Source organism: Myotis yumanensis, unplaced genomic scaffold, assembly GCF_028538775.1.
Source record: "Myotis yumanensis isolate MYYU_CA2020_CCGP unplaced genomic scaffold, mMyoYum1.0.hap1 SCAF_14, whole genome shotgun sequence".
Taxonomy (NCBI): Eukaryota; Metazoa; Chordata; class Mammalia; order Chiroptera; family Vespertilionidae; genus Myotis; species Myotis yumanensis.
Window position 1 is genome coordinate 5608534 of NW_027223765.1, and position 22696 is coordinate 5631229.

General features: G+C 60.5%; 2 protein-coding genes across 2 annotated transcripts; one reads left to right on the top strand and one right to left on the bottom strand.

Annotated features, from left to right (window-relative positions):
* The first annotated feature begins 4955 nt into the window (after positions 1-4955).
* Positions 4956-14029, top strand: HHATL (hedgehog acyltransferase like). Its single transcript, XM_070391487.1, has 12 exons — positions 4956-5168; positions 6866-6984; positions 7352-7419; positions 7915-8028; positions 8161-8355; positions 8721-8930; positions 9310-9481; positions 9936-10080; positions 10184-10219; positions 13008-13209; positions 13553-13694; positions 13806-14029. The coding sequence occupies exons 2-12, from the start codon at positions 6879-6881 to the stop codon at positions 13928-13930; spliced, it is 1515 nt and encodes a 504-aa protein (XP_070247588.1). The 5' UTR covers positions 4956-5168; positions 6866-6878; the 3' UTR covers positions 13931-14029.
* Positions 11896-20888, bottom strand: KLHL40 (kelch like family member 40). The gene is made up of 6 exons (XM_070391486.1): positions 19661-20888; positions 18329-18489; positions 17939-18046; positions 17622-17807; positions 16320-16466; positions 11896-14813 (listed from the first exon to the last, which is right to left on the bottom strand). The coding sequence occupies exons 1-6, from the start codon at positions 20816-20818 to the stop codon at positions 14702-14704; spliced, it is 1872 nt and encodes a 623-aa protein (XP_070247587.1). The 5' UTR covers positions 20819-20888; the 3' UTR covers positions 11896-14701.
* Between the last annotated feature and the right edge of the window lie 1808 nt (positions 20889-22696).

Genomic DNA, 22696 nt, shown 5'->3' on the forward strand with positions numbered 1-22696 from the left:
CCGGCCAGCTGCTCCGAGAGGCACCTCTCTTTGCTTCCAGTGGCTGCTGGCGGCGGAGGGCAGTGGTGGGGCTGCGCTGGAGCACGGGCAGGAGTCCCGCTGCAGGCACGGGGCACCTTCCTCACCACAGCATGGGGACCGCTGCAGGAGGGACACCCTGGCCACGCCTGTGCACACGCAGGCCCACACACAGATGCGGACACACACACACATTCCCAGACGGGAGCACCAATCGCAGGTGTACACACGCACACCCAGACGGGGCTGGCTGCACACGCAGGCCCCTCCACACCGGCCTGTGGCACATGGGTGTGTGTGTGGGTGTAGACGCATGCTCCCACACACCAAGACCAGTCCCTGTGTCACGTGTGCAGTGGCTCACAAACTCGGGAGCATAGACTGTGAACTCCTACCACCCACCTCCATTCCGCCAGGGGAGGCCATGTGGTGCTCTTGGGACCCCGTTTGCTCAGGGCCTTCCTCAGGGACACGGCTGTGGCGGGACTCCGCGCTGAACCCTCAGTCAGGGAGCCGACCCTGCATGGGGTGACGCGGGCCTAGAGGTCCCCAGCAAGGGCTAGTGAAGGCCGTCGGGATGAAGGGCAATTCTGATGGCTGGACAGAGCGAGAGAGGGCCTGTGCCGGGAGGGGAGCGTGTGACATGAGGAGTGGACCAAACGCAGAGTCCGAACACCAGGCCGAGTAGCTGGGACCTTCAGCTGCAGGCGAAGGGGAGCCCAGAGGGTGATTTGAGCATGTGGGGTGCAGGCTCTGGCCCTCGGCGGAGCCCCTGGGAGGGAGAAGCAGGCGTAGGGCCAGCCATCCTCAGGGACGGACGGATCAGTAGGGGGTCAACTCAGGGAGTGTAGGGTGGCGTGGCTCCTGCACTGACCGTGCCAGGGTGGTTTTGCTACCCTTCCTGGCTCAGGACTGGGTCTGAGAGGGGAAGGGGCATCTGGCCACAGGGTCTGAACAGGTGGGGGTGTGGGGCAGGTCTCTCTCCTCACTCCCCAACTGTGTGGCCTTGGGCAGGTGACTTAACCTCCCTGAGCCTGCATATCCTTGTCCTTCAAACGGGGAGAATAATAGAACCCTCCCCGCCGGGGCTGCTGTAGGTGTCAAAGAATAACTCAGAGACGTTTGCTGGTCATTAGCTTGCTGTTTACTTCTGTACAAGGAACATAGTAAATCTAGTTTGCACATTTGGAGGTAAACTGATTAGCTGGCACCTTGCAGAGCTCAGCCCGGGCATTCAGTCCTTGCTTAGGCCAGAGGTGGGTAGAATGACCACTGGTTCACTGACAGGTTCTACGGGCAACCTTGAGAGCTTAGCTGGGGAGCTGTGGGCCAGGGGTCCCCGTGGCGTCTGCTGGCACCTCCCGTCAGCACACAGCTTGGTTAATCCAGGTCCCCTCCATTCCCATCAGACTCTCTCTTCAGGAGTCACTGAGTTTAAAAGTGTCCGAGTGCTAGGGGAGCAGCTGGCACACAGCAAGCGCTCAGTAAACGCGTGGCTTCACGGTGCCTCCATCAGTTCAACAAAACAAACAGCTCTGCCCCGGGCACGGGGTCCAGGTGAGGCAGACTCAGCCCCTGAGCTCCAAGAAGTCCCAGGCCCCCATCCACGGAGCCGGCCGGCCATCAGTGAGTGGCGACGGCACGCCAGCCCCTGGGCGATCAGACTCGCTCCTGCTCTCAGGGAGCTCCTGGCACAGTCAGAGGGACACAGAGGGCCCGGGTGGGGGGCGGGGGCAGACAGAAGGTGGCACCGCAGAGCCTCCACCTTCCCTGCTGAGGCTCCCGGGCTCATGGCCCAGCTCTGGGCGGGGAGGGGCTGTCCAGAGCTCCCTGAGGTGTGAGTGGGGGAGGGTGGGAGGGAGAGGCCCAGGGGAGCCTGGGAGCAGGATTCTTAAGAGAAGGAGGGGTTGTCAAAGGGGCCCAGGAATGGGGCCCTGAGGGGTCTACCCCAGGTGGGGGAGGGGGCAGCCTGGACCATCCAGGTGAAGGCCCAGGGCCCCTCCTGAGCAGAGCCACCTGTCCCTGGGCCCCTGAGGAGGCCGATCCCAGCCCTCAGGCAAGTGGGCCGCAGGTGGGCTGGACTTGCCTTTCACAGATGAGAACACCCTGCCCAGAGCCACTAGGTGGTAGGGGGAGGGGCAAGGGCAATCAAAGGGGCCTCACGTGAGGCTTCTCCCTGGCTGCTCCCCAGTCAGGTGCCGCCGCCGACCTGGGTGCTCAGGTTCCCACACTGACAGGTGAGACCTGGTGGAGCCATGGGTGTGGCTTGGCCACTGTCCCCGTGGGGGCCTCTGCGGCACCACAGCTGAGCTAGACAAGACTGCGGGCGGCTCAGGCTGATTCAAGCCCCAAACTCATTCCATTGGCCCTGGGTCCCTCCTCTGGGCCCACATCCAGTGTCTAGACCAGCGGTTCTCAACCTGCAGATCGAGACCCCTTTGGCGGTCGAACGACCCTTTCACAGGGGTCGCCTAAGACCATCCTGCATATCAGATATTTACATTATGATTCATAACAGTAGCAACATTACAGTTATGAAGTAGCGACGAAAATAATTTTATGGTTGGGGGTCACCACAACATGAGGAACTGTATTTAAAGGGCCAGAAGGTTGAGAACCACTGGTCTAGACCCAGCCTCTCTGCCTCCTCCCTGTCTCAGCCAGCCCACCGCCACCCACAAGGAAGTCCCTGCCTGCCCACCCCCTCTCCACACAATGCAACACACACACACACACACACACACACACACACACACACCGCACAACCAACACAACACAAGTTTACACACACACAGGAGCTTTCCTCACATTTTTACTTTGAACAACAACAACGAAAACGCCGAAGAGCTGAAAAGGGACTCTGCCCACCACATCTTTCCACTCGTGACCCCAGGTCCTTGTGCTGGTCTTACCCTAATCGGGTTCCTGCCCCTCGTTCTGCAGCCCGGCCATCCAGCCCCAGGTCCCAGGGCCTCCCTAGCCCTCCCTGCCGAGCTCCCTGGAGACCCCGCCGTGAGGGGTCCCCCGGTGAACATCTGGAACATCTGCCGTGTGGGAGTCCTGCCTCTCTGGGCCTCTCCAGTGAGAGCGTTTCGGCTTCTCTTGGTGAGCAATCCAGCGAGCCAAGCCCTGGCCGTGGAGTGAGCTGTCAAGCCCCTCAGGAAGGCGATCTGGTCAGGGCCGGAAGTCTGCCCATTTTTAGGTGGGGATCCGAGGCTCGGAGAAGTGGTCACACCAGCGAGGGGCAGCTCAGGTTCAAGTGAACTGGCTGGACCTGTGCTCTTCACCGTGGAGCCAAACCACCCTGTCTTCTTCCCTGACCCATTGTCTTCGAGCCTCCTGAGGGCACCAGCTGGATGGCCGGCCACGGCCACGGGGGTCTCAGCCGCAGATGGTGTGGGAGCTGGGTTCTGGCCCCTGCAGGGCCGTCAGCTCAGGAAGCTCAGGGGGCTGCCCCAACCACTGAACCTCCTGGTGCGTCCATTTCCTTCTCCATCAAGTGGGGCTCAGGATATCACCTTCCCTCCAGGTGGTGGTGAAATTAAGAGTCGATCCATGCCCAGCCTTAGAACCAGGCCTGGCTACTGGGATTAACTTACTCCTAACAACCATTGACTCCCTCAGGACTCTGCTCAGGTGGCCCCCACCCCAGGCCAGGAATCCCTCCCTAACTCCCACAGGCACCCCTCCCTGATGCTGGCCCTTCTAGTGCCCAGGATCCTGATGGCAGCCCTCACCCAGCGCCCACACTGGGCAGTAATCGCTCTTCACACTTCTCAGGTCAGGGACCAGTGACGCAGGTCTCGCCACCGTGGGGAGTGTGTGCTGGGTTCTCCGGCTTTGGCCTCTGGGCCGGCATGTCTGCATGCTTGGGAGGAAGCTCACTGCCTACAAGCACTGTTGGGAGGGTTTGGGTCTCTCCCTCCTTCCCAGGCCTTGCTCAGGCCCTGGAAGTGCCCCTGCTGTGGTAGGAGAGCAGCCCCTTCTTCCCAGTTGCACCTGAGCCTGTGGCCGGAGTTGGGATCGGCAGTGGCACCAGGGCCTGTCCTGTGATTATAGTCACACAGCAACTTCTGCCTCCCGCCCCCCAACACACATGCATGAAGAATCCCCCATAGGCCCTGAGGCCCCTATTTTAAAGGGGGACTCTCAAAGGTTCCTGTCCTCTCAGGGTGGCCCCATCAGATAGACTGGGCTGAGGACTTGGCTGCACCGTTCCAGAGTGAGGCCCTGCCCACCTCCCCCAGAGGAGCCCCAGTTGGTCAGGGACATGGCTGGCTGCCTCCACCCTACCATGGAGGGGATGCCAGTCACTCCATGTACCCCCTCAAGCCTGGCCGAGTGACCCTGTTAGGACCCCTCACCTGGGCAGCACCCCGTGGGACAGGGCTGGAACACGGAGGGTCCCACAGCCACATGTCTCTTGTCAGTTCCAATCCCACTGGGCAAGTCAGTCCTCCCCCGGGCCTGATGCCCGGCCAGCCAGGACTCTCAGCATGATGGCATGGCCTCGGGCAGGGGCTAGATGGCCTGACCTGGGTCAGCCCATGGGAGTTCACTTATAAAGGTGCAGGCTGGAGTTCTTGGAACTGATCATGCAAGTTGTGTGTGTGTGTGTGTGTGTGTGTGTGTGTGTGTGTGTGTGTGTGGTGGCTGCAGGGATCTCAGGCCTAGAGAGACCAGCAAGGGACACCTGGAAGGCTTCCTGGAAGAGGGGATTTCTGGCTAGCAGTGACAGGAGGCACAGACTCTATGGGCCAGGGAGGCAGGTTAAAGTGAGGCCCAGGTGTCCCTTTCTGAGACAGTGGCCACCCCTTCCACCCCACCCCCACCCCCACCTCCACCCTCACCCCCACCCCCACTGAGATCCTCCCTGCGGCTCCCTGTGGCCAGCAGCTCTGCAGCACTCGGCTCGGCTCCACTCCGCTCAGCTCCGCTCCAGGCAGGCCACCTCCTCCCTGCCCTCTTCCTCCCCCTGCTCCTGCTGTCACCACTCACCGCTCACAGCCTCGAGGAGGTGGGGACCCCAGGGCTGGACACACCCCACCGTGGCCCCAGAGCCCACCTGGTCGGACGGACAAACGCTTGGACGCAGGACCCCGGAGCCCCGAGGTGGGCAGTGTGCCAGGGTCCCTCACAGCCTCCTCAAGGTCAGTGCCAGCCGGGGATGCAGCTACTCTGGGATCCTTGAGACCTTCAGAGCCCTCCCCAGGCTCCTCATCTTAGAACTCAGGTCCCAGAGTGGGCTCCTGCCCAGGTGTACTTGAACCTGGCAGGACCAGGGGACAGGGGGGACTCCTGTGTCCACAAGCTGGCCCAGGTCTGGGGGTCAATTGGGAGAGGTCCCAGGCCAGGGGCCAGCCCTGGCCCCGCTCACAGAGGCTCACTGGGGACACCCGCACCGGCCATGGGGAGCTAAAATTGGAAAGTGGCGAGTGGGAGGCAGCTGACAAAGCTATTTCGCGGGCTCTTCACTGTGCTCCGGTTTCAAGCTCCTGCTCCATTAACCTGATCCTTGGGGCCTCCCTACCCCCGCCGGCCGATGAGGAGGCGGCTCAGCCCTCAGGCCGGCCAGCCGCGCAGAAGTCAGGCGCAGCAGCCCCCTGGTTTGGGAAGGGGCAGCAATGGTCCTTTTATCTGTGACCCCAGAGGGGCTCACTGAGAACCCCTGATCCTATCCATTTTGCTGTCTGACCTTGACAGGTCCCTGTGCCTCTGTTCCATGGCCCCTCCATCTGTAACAGGGAGAATGCTGACACTGGGGGCCTAGGGGAGCTGTTATCAGACTTGGTGAGGGAGACTTGGGAGGGCACCTGGGTTGGGAGAGAGCCATGCCTGCTAACTCTTGGCTCGGCCCAGCTCGAGAGGGTGCCCATACATGTCCCCCTCCTCCCCCTTTTAATTTGGGCCCTGAGTCTGTTACCCATGGGGCCCTTGGGAAGGTCCGGGGCCAGGCTGGAGCCAGATCGGGAAGGAATAGGTGCTAGCTGAGGTCCCAGGGATGGCCCAGCAGAGCTCCTGGGGACAAACCAGGCTCTGGTAGAAGGGAGTGGCTAGGCTCGCCCTGAGCCTGATACGGTCAGCACCTTGGACAGCGGCCAGTGCCCTCCCTGGTGCCCGTCTGGCCCCACTCCCGCTACCCCAGGGCAACTCTTCAAATAGCACAGCCTCCAGCCAGCATCCAGGGCCTGAATACACAGAACACTGAGAGACACAGCAGGGACCAGGGACACAGGCAGGGACCAGGGACATGGCAGGGACCAGGGACATGGCAGGGACCAGGGACATGGCAGGCTGGGGCTCAAGGGCTGATTGGGGGCGTGGGGGGTCAGCCAGAGGCTAAAGGCTTGGTGCTGGGGCTGGACCTGGGGAGGTCAGGGAAAGTAAAGGCGGCTCAGGAGGGTGTGGAAGTCAGAGAAGGGGCAGGGAGGGGTGGGGCTTTGTCAGGACTGAGGGAGGCTTACTGAAGGGGTTGGGGATCCTGAGGGCCAGAAACAGGATTGAGGTGATGCAGAGGGGGCTGCTCCACTTGAGGGGCACCTGAGGCCTGGGCAGGAGCAGGATGAGCAGAGGGTGGGGACCAGTCCACCGCCAGGTATGGGAGTAAGTGAAGGTGAGGTAGGCAGGCTGAGGGTGGAGAATATGCTTTCAAGAGTTTTAATGGGAAAGACGGGAGTTTGGATGGGGGAGGCCTGGGAGGAGTTGGGGATGGGGGAGGGGAGAATGATGGGGGGAGACAAGAGGGGCAGTCTCAAGAGTGGGGTCCTCACCACCTCAGGAGGGGAGTATAAGGTGGGCGAGGCAGGACTGGGGGTCAGCGGTGCCCTCACCCAATCTGTCTCCCCAGCCACCTCCAGGCTATGGGCACCAAGACAGCGTTGCCGGCGGCGGAGCTGGGCCTGTACTCCCTGGTGCTGAGCGGGGCCCTGGCCTACGCTGGCCGGGGCCTCCTCGAGGCTTCACAAGGTAACCGCTGGGCCCCTGGGCACGGGGTGGGACCCTTCTCTCTCTGGGGGCCTCAGCGTTCCAACCAGCAAGGCCAGACACTCAGAGGCTCCAGACCCAGGGTGGTCTCTGGGCCCTGGACGGGGCTGAGCCAGGTACAGTGACGGGGAGACACAGACGCAGGAGCACGGACAGAGACCTGGACACAGAGCCATGGAGAGAGAGACGCTCAGACCCTTAGGGAGGCCTGGGCCCAGGCATACAGTGAGACCCCGAGAGAAACAGGCAGAAAGAGACACAGGCTTTGTAAGGTGGGGGCCAGCCTCGCGTAGGGCAGGCATGGGAGAGGCGGGGCGGTCCTGCCCCTGAGGCCACGCTCTGTTCTCAGATGGGGCCCAGAGGAAGGCCTTCCGGGAGTCTGTGCGACCCGGCTGGGAGTACATTGGTCGGAAGATGGTAGGTCCTTCACACCCCAGGTCCCTGGCTGGGGTCCCTGGCCCCTGGCACATCTCTCTGACCCCAAACCTGTCCGGATGCTCCCCTTGTCCAGATGTTCAGGGGGCTCCCAATGGGGAGGGTCTCCAGCACCTTCCCTTTCTCCACTGGCCCCTCCTGCCCAGACCCTGCTCATTCAGGGAGTAAATCGAGACGTGCCCAGCAGGGGCCTCCAGCACCGTCCTTCCCGGGAACAAGGCAATCATGGCTTCATGCCAGGCAACGGGCCGGGGAGAGGGTGAGCTCTGAGGGGCAGAGCAGCCCACATGATACTCCTCACGCCTCTCTGTCTCCCTGCCTGGTGCTTCCCTCAGAGGGGAAGGCAGGGCCTCCAGCCATGGCTCTGCTCTCATGCGTCAGAAGAACCCGGGGGCTGGGACGTGCTGGGACTCTGAGCAGCCCGAGTGCCAGCCCCTCCTGCCCCCGCCCCACCTTAACCTGCCCGGGCCCACCCAGGACGTGGCTGACTTCGAGTGGGTGATGTGGTTCGGCTCCTTCCGCAACGTCATCCTCTTCACCCTCTCCGGACACGTGCTGTTTGCGAAACTCTGCACCATGGTGGCTCCGCAGGTGAGCAGGGCCGGAGCCACCCCAGCCTCCCCCACCAGCTCCTCCGCAGCTACAGGGGGTGTGGGGAACCCACGCCGGGGTCCCACCTCCTTGTGTCTGGACAGGTAAACGCAGCCTCCCCCCTGCCCACAGCTCCGCGCCTGGATGTACGCTGTATACGGGGCCCTGGCCGTGGTGGGCACGATGGGCCCCTGGTACCTGCTGCTGCTGCTGGGCCACTGTGTCGGCCACTATGTGGCCTCGCTCCTGGGTCAGCCCTGGCTCTGTCTTGGCCTCGGCATGGCCAGCCTGGCCTCCTTCAAGCTGGACCCCCTCATCTCCTGGCAGGTGTGCGACAGGGCGGGGCAAGGGTAGAGGGTGCAGGGATAGGACCTCAAACCCCTCTCACCCCATCCAAAGCCCTTCCCCCCAACCTCCCCAAGCCTTCCCTTCACTCTCCCGGCGGTCTCCCGGCTTGTTCCCAGGGAGGACGCCTGGCCTACAAGGTGGTCCCCTCCACCAAACCAGGGACGCATCCAGCTCATCCTCTGCCCCGCCCCAGCCCTTACCATGAATGGGCCCTGAATGGCCAGTGTTGTCTGGGTCTGGAGAGAGGAAGGGACAGGACCAGGCTGGGCCCCTGGGGAAGCTGGGCGGGCTTCCCAGAGACAAGGGGCACCTGGTGAGCTGGCGGCCTGCTCTCTCCCATCCAGAACGGGTTTGTAACAGGCACTTTTGATCTTCAAGAGGTGCTGTTCCAGGGGGGCAGCGGCTTCACGGCACTGCGCTGCACCAGCTTTGCCCTAGAGAGCTGTGCCCACCCTGATCGCCGCTACTCCCTGGCTGACCTGCTCAAGTACAACTTCTACCTGCCCTTCTTCTTCTTCGGGCCCATCATGACCTTTGATCGCTTCCATGCCCAGGTGAGGGGCGCCCTGTGGCTCTCAGAGCTGAGCTGACGGTCCCTCTTCAGCCAGGGGCTCCTGTCTCTGATAGGACTCCCGGGGCGGGCTGTGCCCCCTCCTCAGGCATGACGGCCTTCCTCAGACCCCAGGACAGGGCCACCTTCCCCCCTCCTCCCCCGCAAGGATCACAAGATGGAGATGTGTCTCCTCCCAGACAGGACTCTCCTCCTACTCAAATGGGGTTCCCAAGGCAGGACTGGGGCTCCCCTAGCCGGCTGTGCCCCCTCCTCGGGCGTTCCCACCCTCAGGCCAGGCTGCCAGGATGGAGGCAAGTCTCCCTCACACTCCGATCCCCAGGAAGTCAGTGACTCCCATTCACATCCGGGACATCCCCCAGGTGAGCCAGGTGGAGCCGGTGAGGCGCGAGGGTGAGCTGTGGCACATCCAGGCCCAGGCGGGCCTCAGCGTGGCGGCCATCATAGCCGTGGACATCTTCTTTCACTTCTTCTACATCCTCACCATCCCCAGTGACCTCAAGTTCGCCAGCCGCCTGCCGGACAGCGCCCTCGGTGGGTGCGCGGGGGACCCGGAATGGGGGTGGGGTCTGGGCTGCCCCCTCAGAAAGATAGACCTGTATTCCTATGGTGTCACCGCTGGGGAAGCTGACACCCTAAGGGCACAGCACCGATCTGAGGGGGTGGGAGCGGGAACTTATTCCTTGACATGTGTGGGGCTTGTTCTCTTTGTCCTGTGAAGCCAGACTGGTATGGGACAGAGCCCTTTCCACCTCACTGGGGCCTCGAGCTGATCTCCACAATGGGATGGGGTCTCCCTGGGGTGGCCAGGATCCAGGAGGTGGGGAGCGGGGTGCCCATGGAGCGATCTGGGCAGCAGGACCTTCCCCCGAACCTGGTGATTGTCAGAAGCAGAAGGCCAGACTCAGTGATTCCCCCTAGATTTGGGTGTCTGGGGTGGGGAGACAGGTGCGACACCCATCAGGCCGTGACAACATGCTGTCCCCAGCTGCCCTCGCCTACTCAAACCTGGTGTATGACTGGGTGAAGGCCGCTGTCCTGTTCGGTGTAGTCAACACGGTGGCGCGTCTTGACCACTTGGACCCGCCCCAGCCTCCCAAGTGCATCACAGCGCTCTACATCTTTGCAGAAACGTGAGTGTGGGCAGCGGGCATCTGGGGGCACGCCCTTGGGTTCCCCTCCTTCCCTGAGCCTCTTCCCCTACGTGATTCACACCCCACTGCCCTCTTCCCACAGGCACTTTGACCGTGGCATCAATGACTGGCTTTGCAAGTGAGTCGGGGTGGCATGGAGTGGGGGGATGGTCACAGTCATCGTGCCAGGGGTTTGAGCAGGCAGTGCGGAGATTGGTCCATGTTTGAAAAGATCACCCCTGGCCCAGAGGAAGCACGGAGGACAGGGAGGAGATCGCGGCAGAAGTCTAGGTCAAAGACACAGAGGTTTGTTGTTGGGTGGGGCCCGGAAGGTGAGAGAAACAGCCGGAGTAGAGACACACAACAGGAAGCCGGGGCAGGACTCGGACATCGATTTCAGATATCAGGAAAGTGAGGGAGACGATTCCCAGATTCATGTCTACAGCCTGGGAGGATGGAGGGTTCCAATGGAGAGATGTCTGGTTGGATTCTGGGAGACACGTCTGTGGAAGTTCAGGGAGGTGGTTCAGAGAAGCCTGGAGGGTGGATGGAACCCTGAGCATTCTGGGTGTGGGTGGTCTTTCGGCCTTGGGTGTCCCAAGGAGAGAGAATAGAGTGAGAAGGGTAAAGCAGGGTTGGCCGAGATGGGGCCGGGAAGAACTCTGGCTCGGGGAGAAGTAAGAGCAGGTGGAAGAGACTGAAAGGAGTGGTCAGTGGAACAGGAGAAAAGCCAAGGCCAGGTGACATCCTGGAACTCAGAGAAGACCACCCAGGCAAGGTGGGCGCAACTGGGCCAGGTGCTTCCGGGGTCCCAGAAGCTAGACACTGAGTGTTCGTGTTGAGGGCATGGAGGATTCAGCCCTTCACGGGAGAGGCCGGGGCAGGTGAGGCGTGAGAAAAAAACTGAGGAACTATAAGGGAAGAAGCCTGGCACTGAAGGGGAAGACAGGGGAGTGGCTGGCAGAGATGTGGGGGTTTTAAAGACAAGAAATAGTGGAACATGCCTGGGTGCTGGAGGGATGACTGCTTAGCGAGGAAGGAGTTGGTGATGCAGGGTAGAGGACTGATTGATCGAGTGAGGTCCCTGAGGAGGGAGAAGGAGATGGGACCAGCAGAGGCCTGGCTTCAGGTCACGGGAAGCCAGTGTGCTGCCGAAGGATAGCAGGTTCATGTCGAAGGTGAGGGATTCCACCTGAAGGCTCTGGTTTTCTCCATGAAGTAGGAGGCGAGGTCATCAGCTGAGAGAGGCAGGATTGGGGGCATGGAGGGAGGTGGCATCTGTGTCTTCCACCCTCTTGTCTAGATCCCCCCACACCCACTCCCCTTGTCAAGGGGAGGTAAGGGTGGCGTATCCACTGCAGAGCAAGGGAGTTGCCGACTAGAGAAAACTTGGCATTGAGAGCTCTGGTGAGGTTGGAGACAGTGGTTTTATGGACTCTAATGTGTGAAGGTGTGAGATTTCCCCCATCAGTGCTTAGCTTCTTGGGTGCCGGTGAGGAGAAAGTGGGTGATTGGGCTCTCCCAGGTGGGTGAGAAGAAAGAGGAGAGGAATAAGGAGTTTTAAGTTAATTATGATAATGACTCACTGAATATAAGCCTGTTAAGGAAGATAAGGAAGGGTGGGTGCCAATGAGATTGGAGAACAGAGCTGGGAGGCCAGGCCAGGAGGGACTGGGGGAAGAATGGGAATGAGGAATGAGTGAAATTTCAAGTGGTGACAAAGTTGGGGTGTGGCCATGGGAGTGGGTGGCTGAGGCGGACTGGAAAAGAAACCATTGGAAATGAGGAGGTCAAGGATGTTACTCAATGGGCTGTCTACTGAATTTATTTAACAAATGTTTATTAAGCACCTACTATGTGCCAGGCACTGTTCTAGGCATTGGGGATACAGCAGTGAGCATGGCAAAGACCCCAAACTCATGGAGCTTACAGTCTAGTTGGGGTGAAACAGACCATAAGCAGGTAAACACACACATAAACCATTTTAGAGAGTGGTAGGCATTATGGAAGAACACACACAGTATAATGGGATAGAAGCTGGCCACAGGATCTGGGCAGACCTCTGTGAGATGATATTTGAACTGAGATTTGAGAGATCAGGGAATGTGGGGAAGATCATTTGAGACAGGGGAGCAATGAGTACAAAAGCCTTAAGGCAGGAACTAGCTGTATCTGAGGGACAGGAAGGCCAATGAAGCCAGAGCAGAGTTCACGAGGGCAAGAATGGTGGTGATGAAGTGAGAAGGCGGGCAGAATCCAGGGGACATGGGATCTTCTAGCCACAGTAAGGAGGATGAATTTATTCTAATCGTAATGGGGGCAAAGGTTTGATTGTGGAAGTGATGTGGCCCAAGCCACACTCTTAAACGATGCCTCTCGCTGCTGTGAGGGCAGGGGGCGAAGGCAGAAGCAGGGAGACGACCTAGAGACGTGCCTTAATCTCTGTGGGAGGAGATAGCCTGGACTAGGATGGTGGTAGTGGAAGTGGTGAGCAGTGGCCAGGGCTGAGTGGAGACCACTTGCAGGCACGGATGTGGGTGGAGGTGGGAACTGAGTATCCAGGAAGGCACGAAGGCTCCTGGCCTACCACTGAGTGGAGGGTGGTGTCATGAACTGAAATGGGGATGCAGTGGGTTTGGGCAGGGATGGGGAACCTGTCCTTCAAGTGAGGAGTCTGGTAACCATGGGACAGGGGAGTTCGGAAGGAGACTGGACTAAAGACCCTGGTTAGTATTCAGAGCCTTGGGTTTGGACGCAGCCATGTGGGGACTGAGTGAGCACAGCTGGAGGAGCTCTGGAGTCCTGTGCTGAGCCCTCCACCTTCCCAAGTTGGGTCCACGAAGAGAAGCCACCGGCGGTCAGGAATGCTGCATGTGCTGTCCCTGCTGGGTACCCTTTGCCCGCCTCCTACCTGTCTTTTCCCACAGGTACGTGTATGACCACATCGGCGGGGAGCACTCTGAGGTGATCCCTGAGCTGGCGGCCTCCGTGGCCACATTTGCCGTCACCACCCTGTGGCTTGGGCCTTGTGACATTGTCTACCTGTGGTCACTCCTAAACTGCTTTGGCCTCAACTTTGAGCTCTGGGTGCAGAAGCTGGCAGAGAGGGAGCCCTTGGCACACATTGAGGTGAGCAGGGAGGGGCTGGCTGGGGACTGCTGCTCTCTGAAGGCTCCCAGCCACACTTGGTCCCCAGTCCAGAACTTTCTCACCACCACCCTCCTGGTTGTCAGGACAATGGCTCACCTGGCGGGTATCTGGCCCTCCCTGCCTTCTGTGTGGCGTGGGACCCCCAGGGCTGGCTATGTTGGTCAGGCCCTCATCTTTAACAATGAGAGAGGGCTGGCCTGGGACTCTCAGACCCGGGCACATCCCAGGGCCTCCCTGACCATGTGGGAAGGCCTCTGACAGACCATGACCTCTTCCCTCTGGGCCTCTTGCCACACTGACAATGCTTTCCTGCACCGCGCAGGCCTCTCTGTCGGAGCAGATGTCTCGCAGGGTCCGGGGTCTCTTTGGGGCCATGAACTTCTGGGCTATCATCATGTACAACCTTGTAAGCCTGAACAGCCTGGAGTTCACAGAGCTGGTCGCCCGGCGCCTGCTACTCTCAGGTGAGGGACAGGAGGGGGGATACAGAACGTGACCTTCTGCAATGCCCCAGGGCGGGTCGAGTGGGAGGGGCATGATTGAGAAGAGTCACCCCGGACCTCTTGCCCCCACAGGGTTTCCCCAGACCACACTGGCCGTCCTGTTTGTCACCTACTGTGGTGTTCAGCTGGTGAAGGAGCGAGAGCGAACCCTGGCGCTAGAGGAGGAGCAGAATCAGGACAAGTTGAAGCCGGAGTAGGCGGGAGCGGGGAGGGACGGTTCGGCTCAGCCATTCCTGGGCCCAGGCCAGGCCAGGCCAGATGAGGCCTGACCAAGAGAATAAAAGACTTTTCTATCACAGTTTGGCTGGCCCCTCCCTTCCCCGCCCCGCCCGGCAGTCCCCTGGCTCCTTGTCTATGCAAGGTGAGCAGGGAGTTCTGGGCCTCAGGGGGAGAGTCAAGGTCTTGGCACACGCAATGTGGAGGACACACCCACATGGAGGGCAGAGACCACCAACCCGGGTAACCCCAAATCTGAGCACTAAAGCCCCAAACCTTCAAACTAGCTGGTCACTAACTCTTGGAGCCCCGGCTTCCGGACCCTGAGCTGCCCGCTCAGAAGGCACTTTATTCTTCTCACAGAAGGAGCCCTATCTGTGCTGCAGGGAGCACTCGGTGGGGACCGTCCCCCTCTGACAGCCAGGACTGGGGCTTGTGGGGAATTTGCAGGCACAGAGCCGGGCTGGGACAGGGCCGGGATGCAGCCGGGGATGATGTCCCTGTGGTTTTGGCTCAAGAACAGGGGGAGATGGTGGAGACCGGAGACCCCAGAGAGGCCTTAAATTCCTCGTCCCTGCCCCAAGGCTAGGACTGGGCAGCTACTACCTTCCCCGCTGAGGCAGCCACTCGGCCATTACAACAGGTCCAGGTGGGCTCTGGCCTCTCCCAGCCTCCTCCCTGGAGCCCCCAGGAGGCCCAGCCTGTGTGGGCCACGGGGTGGGACGGTGCTGAGTTCAGGCCCCGCGGGCTGCTCACATCTTGGTCAGGCGCAGCACGTTGAGTCGCACGGGCAGGAAGGTGGCGCCGGTGGCATAGGCAAGCTCCCGCAGAACACCTTCCCACTTCTTCTCCTCCTCGTTATATCTGCAGGCGGGGCAGGGACAAGGAGCTTGGTCAGCCGAGTTCAGAGGGGGACCCAGAAGGAAGGGGTGGCTGGGTGCCCTAGGCCCACCCCTGAGGAGTCCCCACCCCACTCTACCCCAGCCCTGGAGAATGGTCCACTCCTAGAGGTTTCCCATGTTCTGGGAAAGGTTCCCACAAGACTCACCCCCAGAGAACATCCACCCCACATTCCAGGAAGGGCACCTTCCTCCAAGGAGGTCTACATCTTCCCTTGAGATGTAGACTTTCCCTCCTCTGCCCTCCAAGTCCCCCCAACTCCCACTCTCCCAGCAGCAATGCCCCCTACAGGCTGCCGGCAGCAGTGGGAGAACTAAAGGATCAGAAGGTGCCCCAGGTGGCCAGGACCTCTCCCCTCCACCCCCAGGAAGGACCCGCCATGGAAAGCAATGGCTCTGTGAAACTGGGGTCCGGCAAATCTCAATCCTGGCCCCAGCTCTCCCCGCAGAGCCTCCAGGAAGGAGGGGAGAGGAAAGGGCCCCTGTTTCCGTGGGTCTGTGCCCTAAACTTGGGGTCAGCTCCTGGCTGTGACACTGTTGGGAACCCACAGTGGGACATGGTTTCATGTGTGCAAACCCAGACTTTCCCAGCTGTGGCGGGCTGGCACGGCCATGCACACTCAGCCCCACACTGGGCGCCTTATGTGCCGTGCCAGCTCAGCCAGGTTCGGTGAGCCCGAGTGGGGGCGGTGAAGGATGGAGAAAAGACAGACAAGAGAAGAAAGCTGGGTCTCGGCGGGATGCCGCCCTCTCTGATGGAGAGAGACAGCGCCACGGACTACAAGCCGAGTCTTTATTTTATAGCAGATTCCACGAGGCAAAGTAAGGGCGTGGTCAAGATGTTTACAACAGTCTCGTGGGTTTCGATCCTACTCAAGTACAGGCACCTGAACTCTATCAAGCCCACATCACTCAGGCACGTGGGGCCACGTGTTCCGACCATAGGTTCAAGCTCACAACTACAGCTGTTGGCTATAATTGTGCTGGGAGGGCTCTGCCCTCCAAGCTGGGACTTGCACGTGGCCACGAGAGGACTGTGCCCTCTCATTAGTCTGAGGCTTGAACCTGTCCAAACACTGTAGCCCAGTGGTTCTGAACCTTCTGGCCCTTTAAATACGGTTCCTCATGTTGTGACCCAACCATAAAATTATTTTCGTTGCTACTTCATAACTGTAATGTTGCTACTGTTATGAATCGTCATGTAAATATCTGATATGCAGGATGGTCTTAGGCGAACCCTGTGAAAGGGTCGTTCGACCGCCAAAGGGGTCTCGACCCACAGGTTGTCCACACCCAACCAAACTGGAGAGAACCGGGGCTGAACGGGGTCTACTGTCCCTTCCCCCAGGGCTCTCAGAAGAGGGATCAGCTCTGCCCTCAAAGAGCCTGCCAGGTGCTGGGGTGCCCGGCCGCGAGGCTGTGAGCGTCAGCCTTGCTCATGATGCCCCTCACCTCCCGGGGCCAGGCTCACCTCCAGATGTCGTTGAGCTCTGTGGGGACCAGCTCGCCGGACTCCGTCTCCAGAGTGGCAAAGCCACCGATGGCATAGAGGGTGCCCGCCAGGCTGACCAGGCTGAGCGAGCTGCGCTCCTGCGGGAAGGCCTCAAAGGGTGCCCACCTGTTTGGGGGGGGAGGGGGAGGAGGTGCATCACCGGGAGGCCTCAGCACACAGAGCGACTGTCCCACCCCAGCACCCACAGCCTCAGTTGCACCTCTGAAATCTGAACCCCAGGGACCCAGGCTCTCAACACAACATCCTGTTCTGGACCTTTTCAGGAATGCCCACCTGTGCCCCTGCCCAGGCCTCAGGGTGTCCCAACCCTGTTCCCCTTCCCCTTCCCTCTGGTCTTCACTTCCTTTCCCATTCAATTACCCTCAACATTTCCCTTCACTGTCCCTTTGACATTCTACCCAACCTGCCCCCCAAAACCCACTATGGACCTCCCCTGTGTCCCTCCTTCACTCCCACTTGCTACCTCAGTGGCCATTAAGCCCCCGACCCCTTGGACTCCTGCCCTGACCCCTTCTCCCACAGTCCAATTACTCTCAGGGAGTCTTCGTCCCCACCCTCCAAAACTGCTCGCAGGTCCCTGACTACCCAGGGCTCGGGAATCCAGGCACAGCGCACGCACTGCCGGTGTGACTTGCGTCACACCTACATCAGCTGTCATGAAGCATCTTAGTAAAACACAGATGTGAGCTCACAGCCCCTCGGAGGCATTTCATCGCCTTTGAGAGAAAGTTCCTCAGCCCTGCTGGCCGCCTCTGCAGCCCCAGGACCCCCTCACCACACTCCATCCAACCTGAGCAATTCCTCCACGTGGGCCAGCCCTCTTCTCCTAACTGTCTTGGCTCCAACTGCCTGGGCATCCTTCTCCCACCACAGCTGTTGTCTTCCTGACCTCCCAGGGCAGGGTAGCTTGGTCACCACTGCATCCCTCGGACCAGGCCAGTGCCTGGTGTGAGTCTCTGAATGGGGAACCTGGCATCTCCTACTCCACTCCTGGGAGCTCTCTCCTGCCGACCGGGCTGGCCCTAACCCTCGCCCCACCTTGTGGGGGAAGCCCACCTCACTACTGATCAGGGGAGGGGGACTACTTCTGTGCTGATGTCCAAGCTCAACTGTGAAAACCCAATTCCGAGCTATGCTGCTCTCCGGGGCTGACTCAGAGAGGACTGGCCTAGGCCCAAAGCCACACAGCCAGGGGGTCCCAGGGGTGACCCTGGTTGCCCTGCCTGGGGAAGGGAGGAAGAAAGGAGGAGAGCGGCGTACTTGTTGTCCGTGATGCTGTACACCTCCACGGAACTGGTCAGCCCCGTGTCCGTGACCCCGGCGGCCACAAAAATGCGGCCATCGTGCACGGTGGCCCCGAAGAGTGACCGGGCCGTCTGCATGGGAGCCAGCTCCTTCCACTCGAACTTCTTGGGGTCATAGACGCACATCTTGTTCAGGCACTTCCTGTGGGGTGGAGGCAGTCAGAGAGAGCCAGGCAGCGGGAGCAGGGCACCTCCCCCCCTGGCCCAGTCCCTCCCCAGGCAGCCAGGACACCTGCCACCCTCTGCTGCACCCACTGCGGGCCTGAGTCTCACCGGTTGCTGCCTTTGCCGCCAATGACGTAGACAAGGTCCATATGGGAGAGCACCGCGTGGCCGTACACCGCATAGGGCAGCGGGTCCGACTCCCCCCATTTGAACGACCTGAGGGGAGGGGAGACGGTAAACACACTGGGTCCCTGTCTCTGCACCCCCCCACCCCCCCACCCCCCAACACGTATTGGGGGTGCACCCGGTACATTACCAGAACTCCCCAGACCTTCATTTCCTTGCTTCCATGTCACCTGCCAACCATCCCGCCTCGCCCCTACCTAACCGGGTCTTGGTCGGGTTCCCCGGGGCCACACCCGCTAGACCAGCGCCCTGGCGCCAGGCCCCGCCCGCATCCTCAACTCCGCCCCCAGGCCCCGCCCCTGCCCCGCTCACAGGCGATCGTAGCACAGCACCGAGTCCAGGCTGCTCTCCCGCTCCTTGAGCTCCCGGCCGCCGACCACGTAGATGGCGTTGAGAGCCTCTCCCAGGCCGAAGAGGCAGCGCGGCGAGGGCAGCGGCGGCATCCCCAGCCACTCTGAGTCCAGGTGGTCAAACTGCGGACCGGGGGTCCAGTCAGCTGGCGCCCCACAGTCCCCGCCCCAGCCCCAGCCCAGCTCAGCTCAGCCCCATCAGGCCACCCGGGTCACCAGGAGTCCAAGGCTCCAGGTCGGGCCAGCGCAGGTGGAGGTGGTTTCTGGAGGCAGGGCCCGCCTCCTTTCTGGTTGAGAAAGCCCACCCCACCTCCACCCCATTCCTGAACAGGCAGGTGCCGGAAGATCGCCATGATAGCCCCAGGATGGGGCAGCTTTCCCCGGGCCCTGGCCCTTCCCCTGTACACCTCCCCGCCCCCTGTTCTCCACCTCATCCCCTGGCACAGGAACCCCACCTACAGCCAGCTCTGCCACTCGCCCTTAAAGCCTACACTGTAAGCCTGTCGCCCTGTCCACCTGGACAGTCTTATAATAACAGTACCAGTGGCTCACCTTTTTGAAAAGTTTTCTGAAGACTGCGCCCTGTACTGATGAACACTTTATACCTGCCATCTAACCTTCAAATGACCTTATCAAGCAGGAGGAATAATACCCTCACTTATGAATGGAAGCCCAGAGGGAGTGAACATGTGCCCACCTGTGCCCACCACTCACTCGGCTCATTCTCCACCACCCTCCCCTTCGGGTCTCCAAATTCCACCCGAGTGGCAAGGCCCACACCTACATGGCCTGCCACCAGGAAGCCGTTTCCGTCCTCTGAGATCCCACAGTCCCACTACAACTTGGACTGGGCACCCCACTCTACGGGTCCTTCCCGTGCCTCAGTTTCCTCATCTGTATAATGGGAAGACTAGGTAGGATGATCCCTTTGTCTGGGACACACTCCAGTCCCCGACTCATGCAAAGGCCCTGCCCAGAACCCCTACACTGACCTTGCTCCTCCTTCTCACTGTGCCTGACCCCAACCCTTGTGCAAGGCCCGGGCCTCCAACATATCAGACCATCCTGGGGCTAACGTCCCCCTGAAGCCCAGTCACCAAAGTTATGGAGCCATTGTCCACTGTCTATCACCGTCTTCAGCTTTCAGGCAAGTGGCTGTCGGTGAACCGCCCTGGCCTACACCTCCCCGTAGACCAAGGACATTCGCCAACACGTAGACACAGGTCTCTCCTGGGCCCCAAGGCCGACCCCCGGCCCCAGCACTGGCCACCCCCTCCCAGCGCTGGCAAGGCACCTGCAAAAAGTAAGAGCTCATGGGGTCTTCTTTGTTGTCCTCGTTGAAGAAGAGGCCCCCGGCCACGAAGACCTGGTTCTCCTTCGTCACCAGGCTGGCGTGGTTCTTGGGGATCTGAGTGGAGAGGGAGGCACAGTAACACTCATTGGCCGCCGGATCGTAGGCCACGGTGCCCTCCTCGCTGATCATAAAGATGAGGTCCTGCAGGAACATGCCGAAGCGCAGAGTGTCGTTGAGGATGCCAGGGAGGACGCGCTCGTCCTCCTCCTCCCCCTCGGCCTTGGCGTCGCCGGTGCCCTTGCCGGCCACCTGGGGCCCGGCTGCCTCCTTCCCCTTCTCCTTCTTCTTCTTGCGCAGCACGGTGAGGCGGCCCTCGTGCGCGTCCTTCACCATCTGCACCTTCCGCTGCAGCTCGGGCTGGGCGCGCACGAGCGGGTGGCGCTCCACGCGGCTCTCCAGGAAGGCGCGCGGCAGCAGGCGGCAGCGCACGCTCTCGAAGACGGTGGGCAGCGCGCGCTGGCGCTCGGCCTGGGCCTCGGCGTCGCCGCTGGCCGCCCACCGCATCACCGCCTCGAACACCTCCTCCTCCTTCTCCACGTTGAGGTCGTCGCTGGAGATGACGGCGATGAGCTCGTCGGCCGAGAGCCCGAGGAAGTCGGCGTCGCGCGCCACGAGCGGGAAGCGCGCACAGATGAAGTCGCGGGCGGCCACGGCCAGGCGCGCGCAGTCCAGCAGCAGCCCGAGGCGGAAGACGGCCAGGCAGTTGGAGAGGCACAGGCGCTTCTGCAGGAAGGACACGCAGATGGTGAAGATGGACGGGATCTGGAAGCGGTGCGCCGCGGCGAACAGGTCCTGCACGCTCGCCTCGTCCAGCGCGATCTCCGACGTGTACAGGTAGTGCAGCACCTGCGCCACCACGTCCGGGGCCACCTCCTCCAGGCGCAGCTCGCCCGCCGGCTCCGACTCGGCCAGGAAGCGCGCCCGGAAGTAGGGGCTGCAGGCGGCCAGCACCAGGCGGTGGCACGGGAACTCGCGCTCGCCCACCCGCACCACGCAGTCCAGGAACTTGCCGTGGTCCAGCATGTCCTTGAGCCCGTCCTGCAGGAGCGTCTGCTGGTACAGCCGCTGCTCCTCCGCCTGCTCCAAGCCCAGAGCCATGGTGAGTGGCCTAGGGTGCAGCGACCAGGGGTGCCAGGGGCCTCCTCTCCGTGTTCCCTGCTTTCCTGCTGGGTTGTGCTCCGTCTCCGCAGCTGTCTCGGTGGGCTATATATAGAGGTGGGCCTGGCCCTGTAAGGCGAGCTGCCTGGCCTCCGGCACATGACGCAGAGGGGACAGCTGGGCAGAGAGAGGCCCTCTCCCAGAGCAGCCTTGACTCAGCCCCGCGGACTCATGGGACGGGAGTGGGGTTTCTGGGCCCTGCTGGGAAGATGAGGGCCTCACCGCCTCATTTCTAAATGGAGCACAGTACGGCCTTGATCGCATTCCGAGGTTGGGCAGTGCCCCTTGGGGGAGGGGGTGACCCAAGCTCTGCCCCTTACATTAGGGAGGGGCAGGTATTGGAGTCCCACCTTCGGTCTCCCTTCATGCCTTCTGGGTCTTTCCATCAGGTGCCTCTATTTCCTCTCTGGAGTATATCTCACTCCAGCCACCTCTGGATACAGTGTGCTTGGGTCTGTGCTCAGAGAACTTGAGCATGACATTCAATCATTGGGGATCTTGTTGTCCCACCTTTAAAATGGGAAGATCTTCTCCCATGTCTGCCCCAGCTCTGAGATGCTCCTTCAACTGTGCAAGAAAGCAAGTAGGGGCCTTAGGTAAACAAGATGGCCACTTTTTAGGGGGAAAATATATATATTTAATATATTTTTATTGATTTCAGAGAAGAAAGGAGGAGAGATAGAAACATCAATGATAAGAGAGAATCATCAGCTGCCTCCTGCACGCCCCCTACTGGGGATAGAGCCTGCAACCCGGGCATATGCCCTTGACTGGAATCGAACCTGGAACCCTTCAGTCTGCAAGCTGACACTCTATCCACTGAACCAAACTTGCTAGGGCAAAATATATATTTTTATTGATCTCAGAGAGGAAGAAAGAGGGAGAGATATAAACATCAATGATGAGAGAGAATCACCGACTGGCTGCCTCCTGCACAGGTGGCCACTTTTCTGTGGAGCCTGGGGCAGGTCAGATCTCTCTGTTGAGCCTCAGTTTCCCTTCCTACCATATGAGGAGATGGGGGAGTTAGACTAGGAGGGCCTTAGCTGAGGTTCAGAAGCACTGAGGTTCTGTATTCCTAGGAGTACACAGTCACAGGGTATTAACACTCTTAGGTGTCAGACATGCTAGAAAATTCATTTCCTAGAATTCGACTATTCTAGGTGTTTAGGCCCCAGGTTTTTAACATTCTAGGGGAGGGACATTTTGGATTCTAAGGTTCAAAAAGACGTTCACTGTCTATGCTCATTGGTCTTGGCCCATTGTAGGCTTGGCCTGAGCCTGCCTGGCCCTAGCGCCCCTGCACCCTGTGTACAGCCTAAGGGCTCAGGGTAGGGGCCCAGGACAGCCAGTCCCTATGCCCACACTGCTCTGGACTGCTGCCCACCCCACCCCGCTCCACACACACACACACCAGCCTCAGCCACCAAGATTAACTTGTTTCCAAAGTGCCAGAGGCTGCAGCTGTGGGTTAAATTTAGCCCCCAGGACACTGGTGTGAACTGTTATGGGGTATTCTCCCATCATTCCTCTGAGTCACTTGTTTATAACGCAGGCTTGGGGGGATGGGAGGATTGGAGAGGGGACCTCAGGCTGGGCCAGGACTGAGTCACCTCCCCTTTTGTGATCTCAGCCATGTCACTGTCTGTTCCTCCTGAGCAGTGCATTTGACCATCCCTTGCTCACCCTGCCAGCAGGTCCCAGAAGGCACAGCACCTGAGAAGGCCCTGGAGTTCCTGTCCACCTTGCAGAGAGGATAAGGAGGACGAGTGGTGGCTTCCAACCCAGCCCTGGACTGCAGGGCACTTCCAGCAAGTA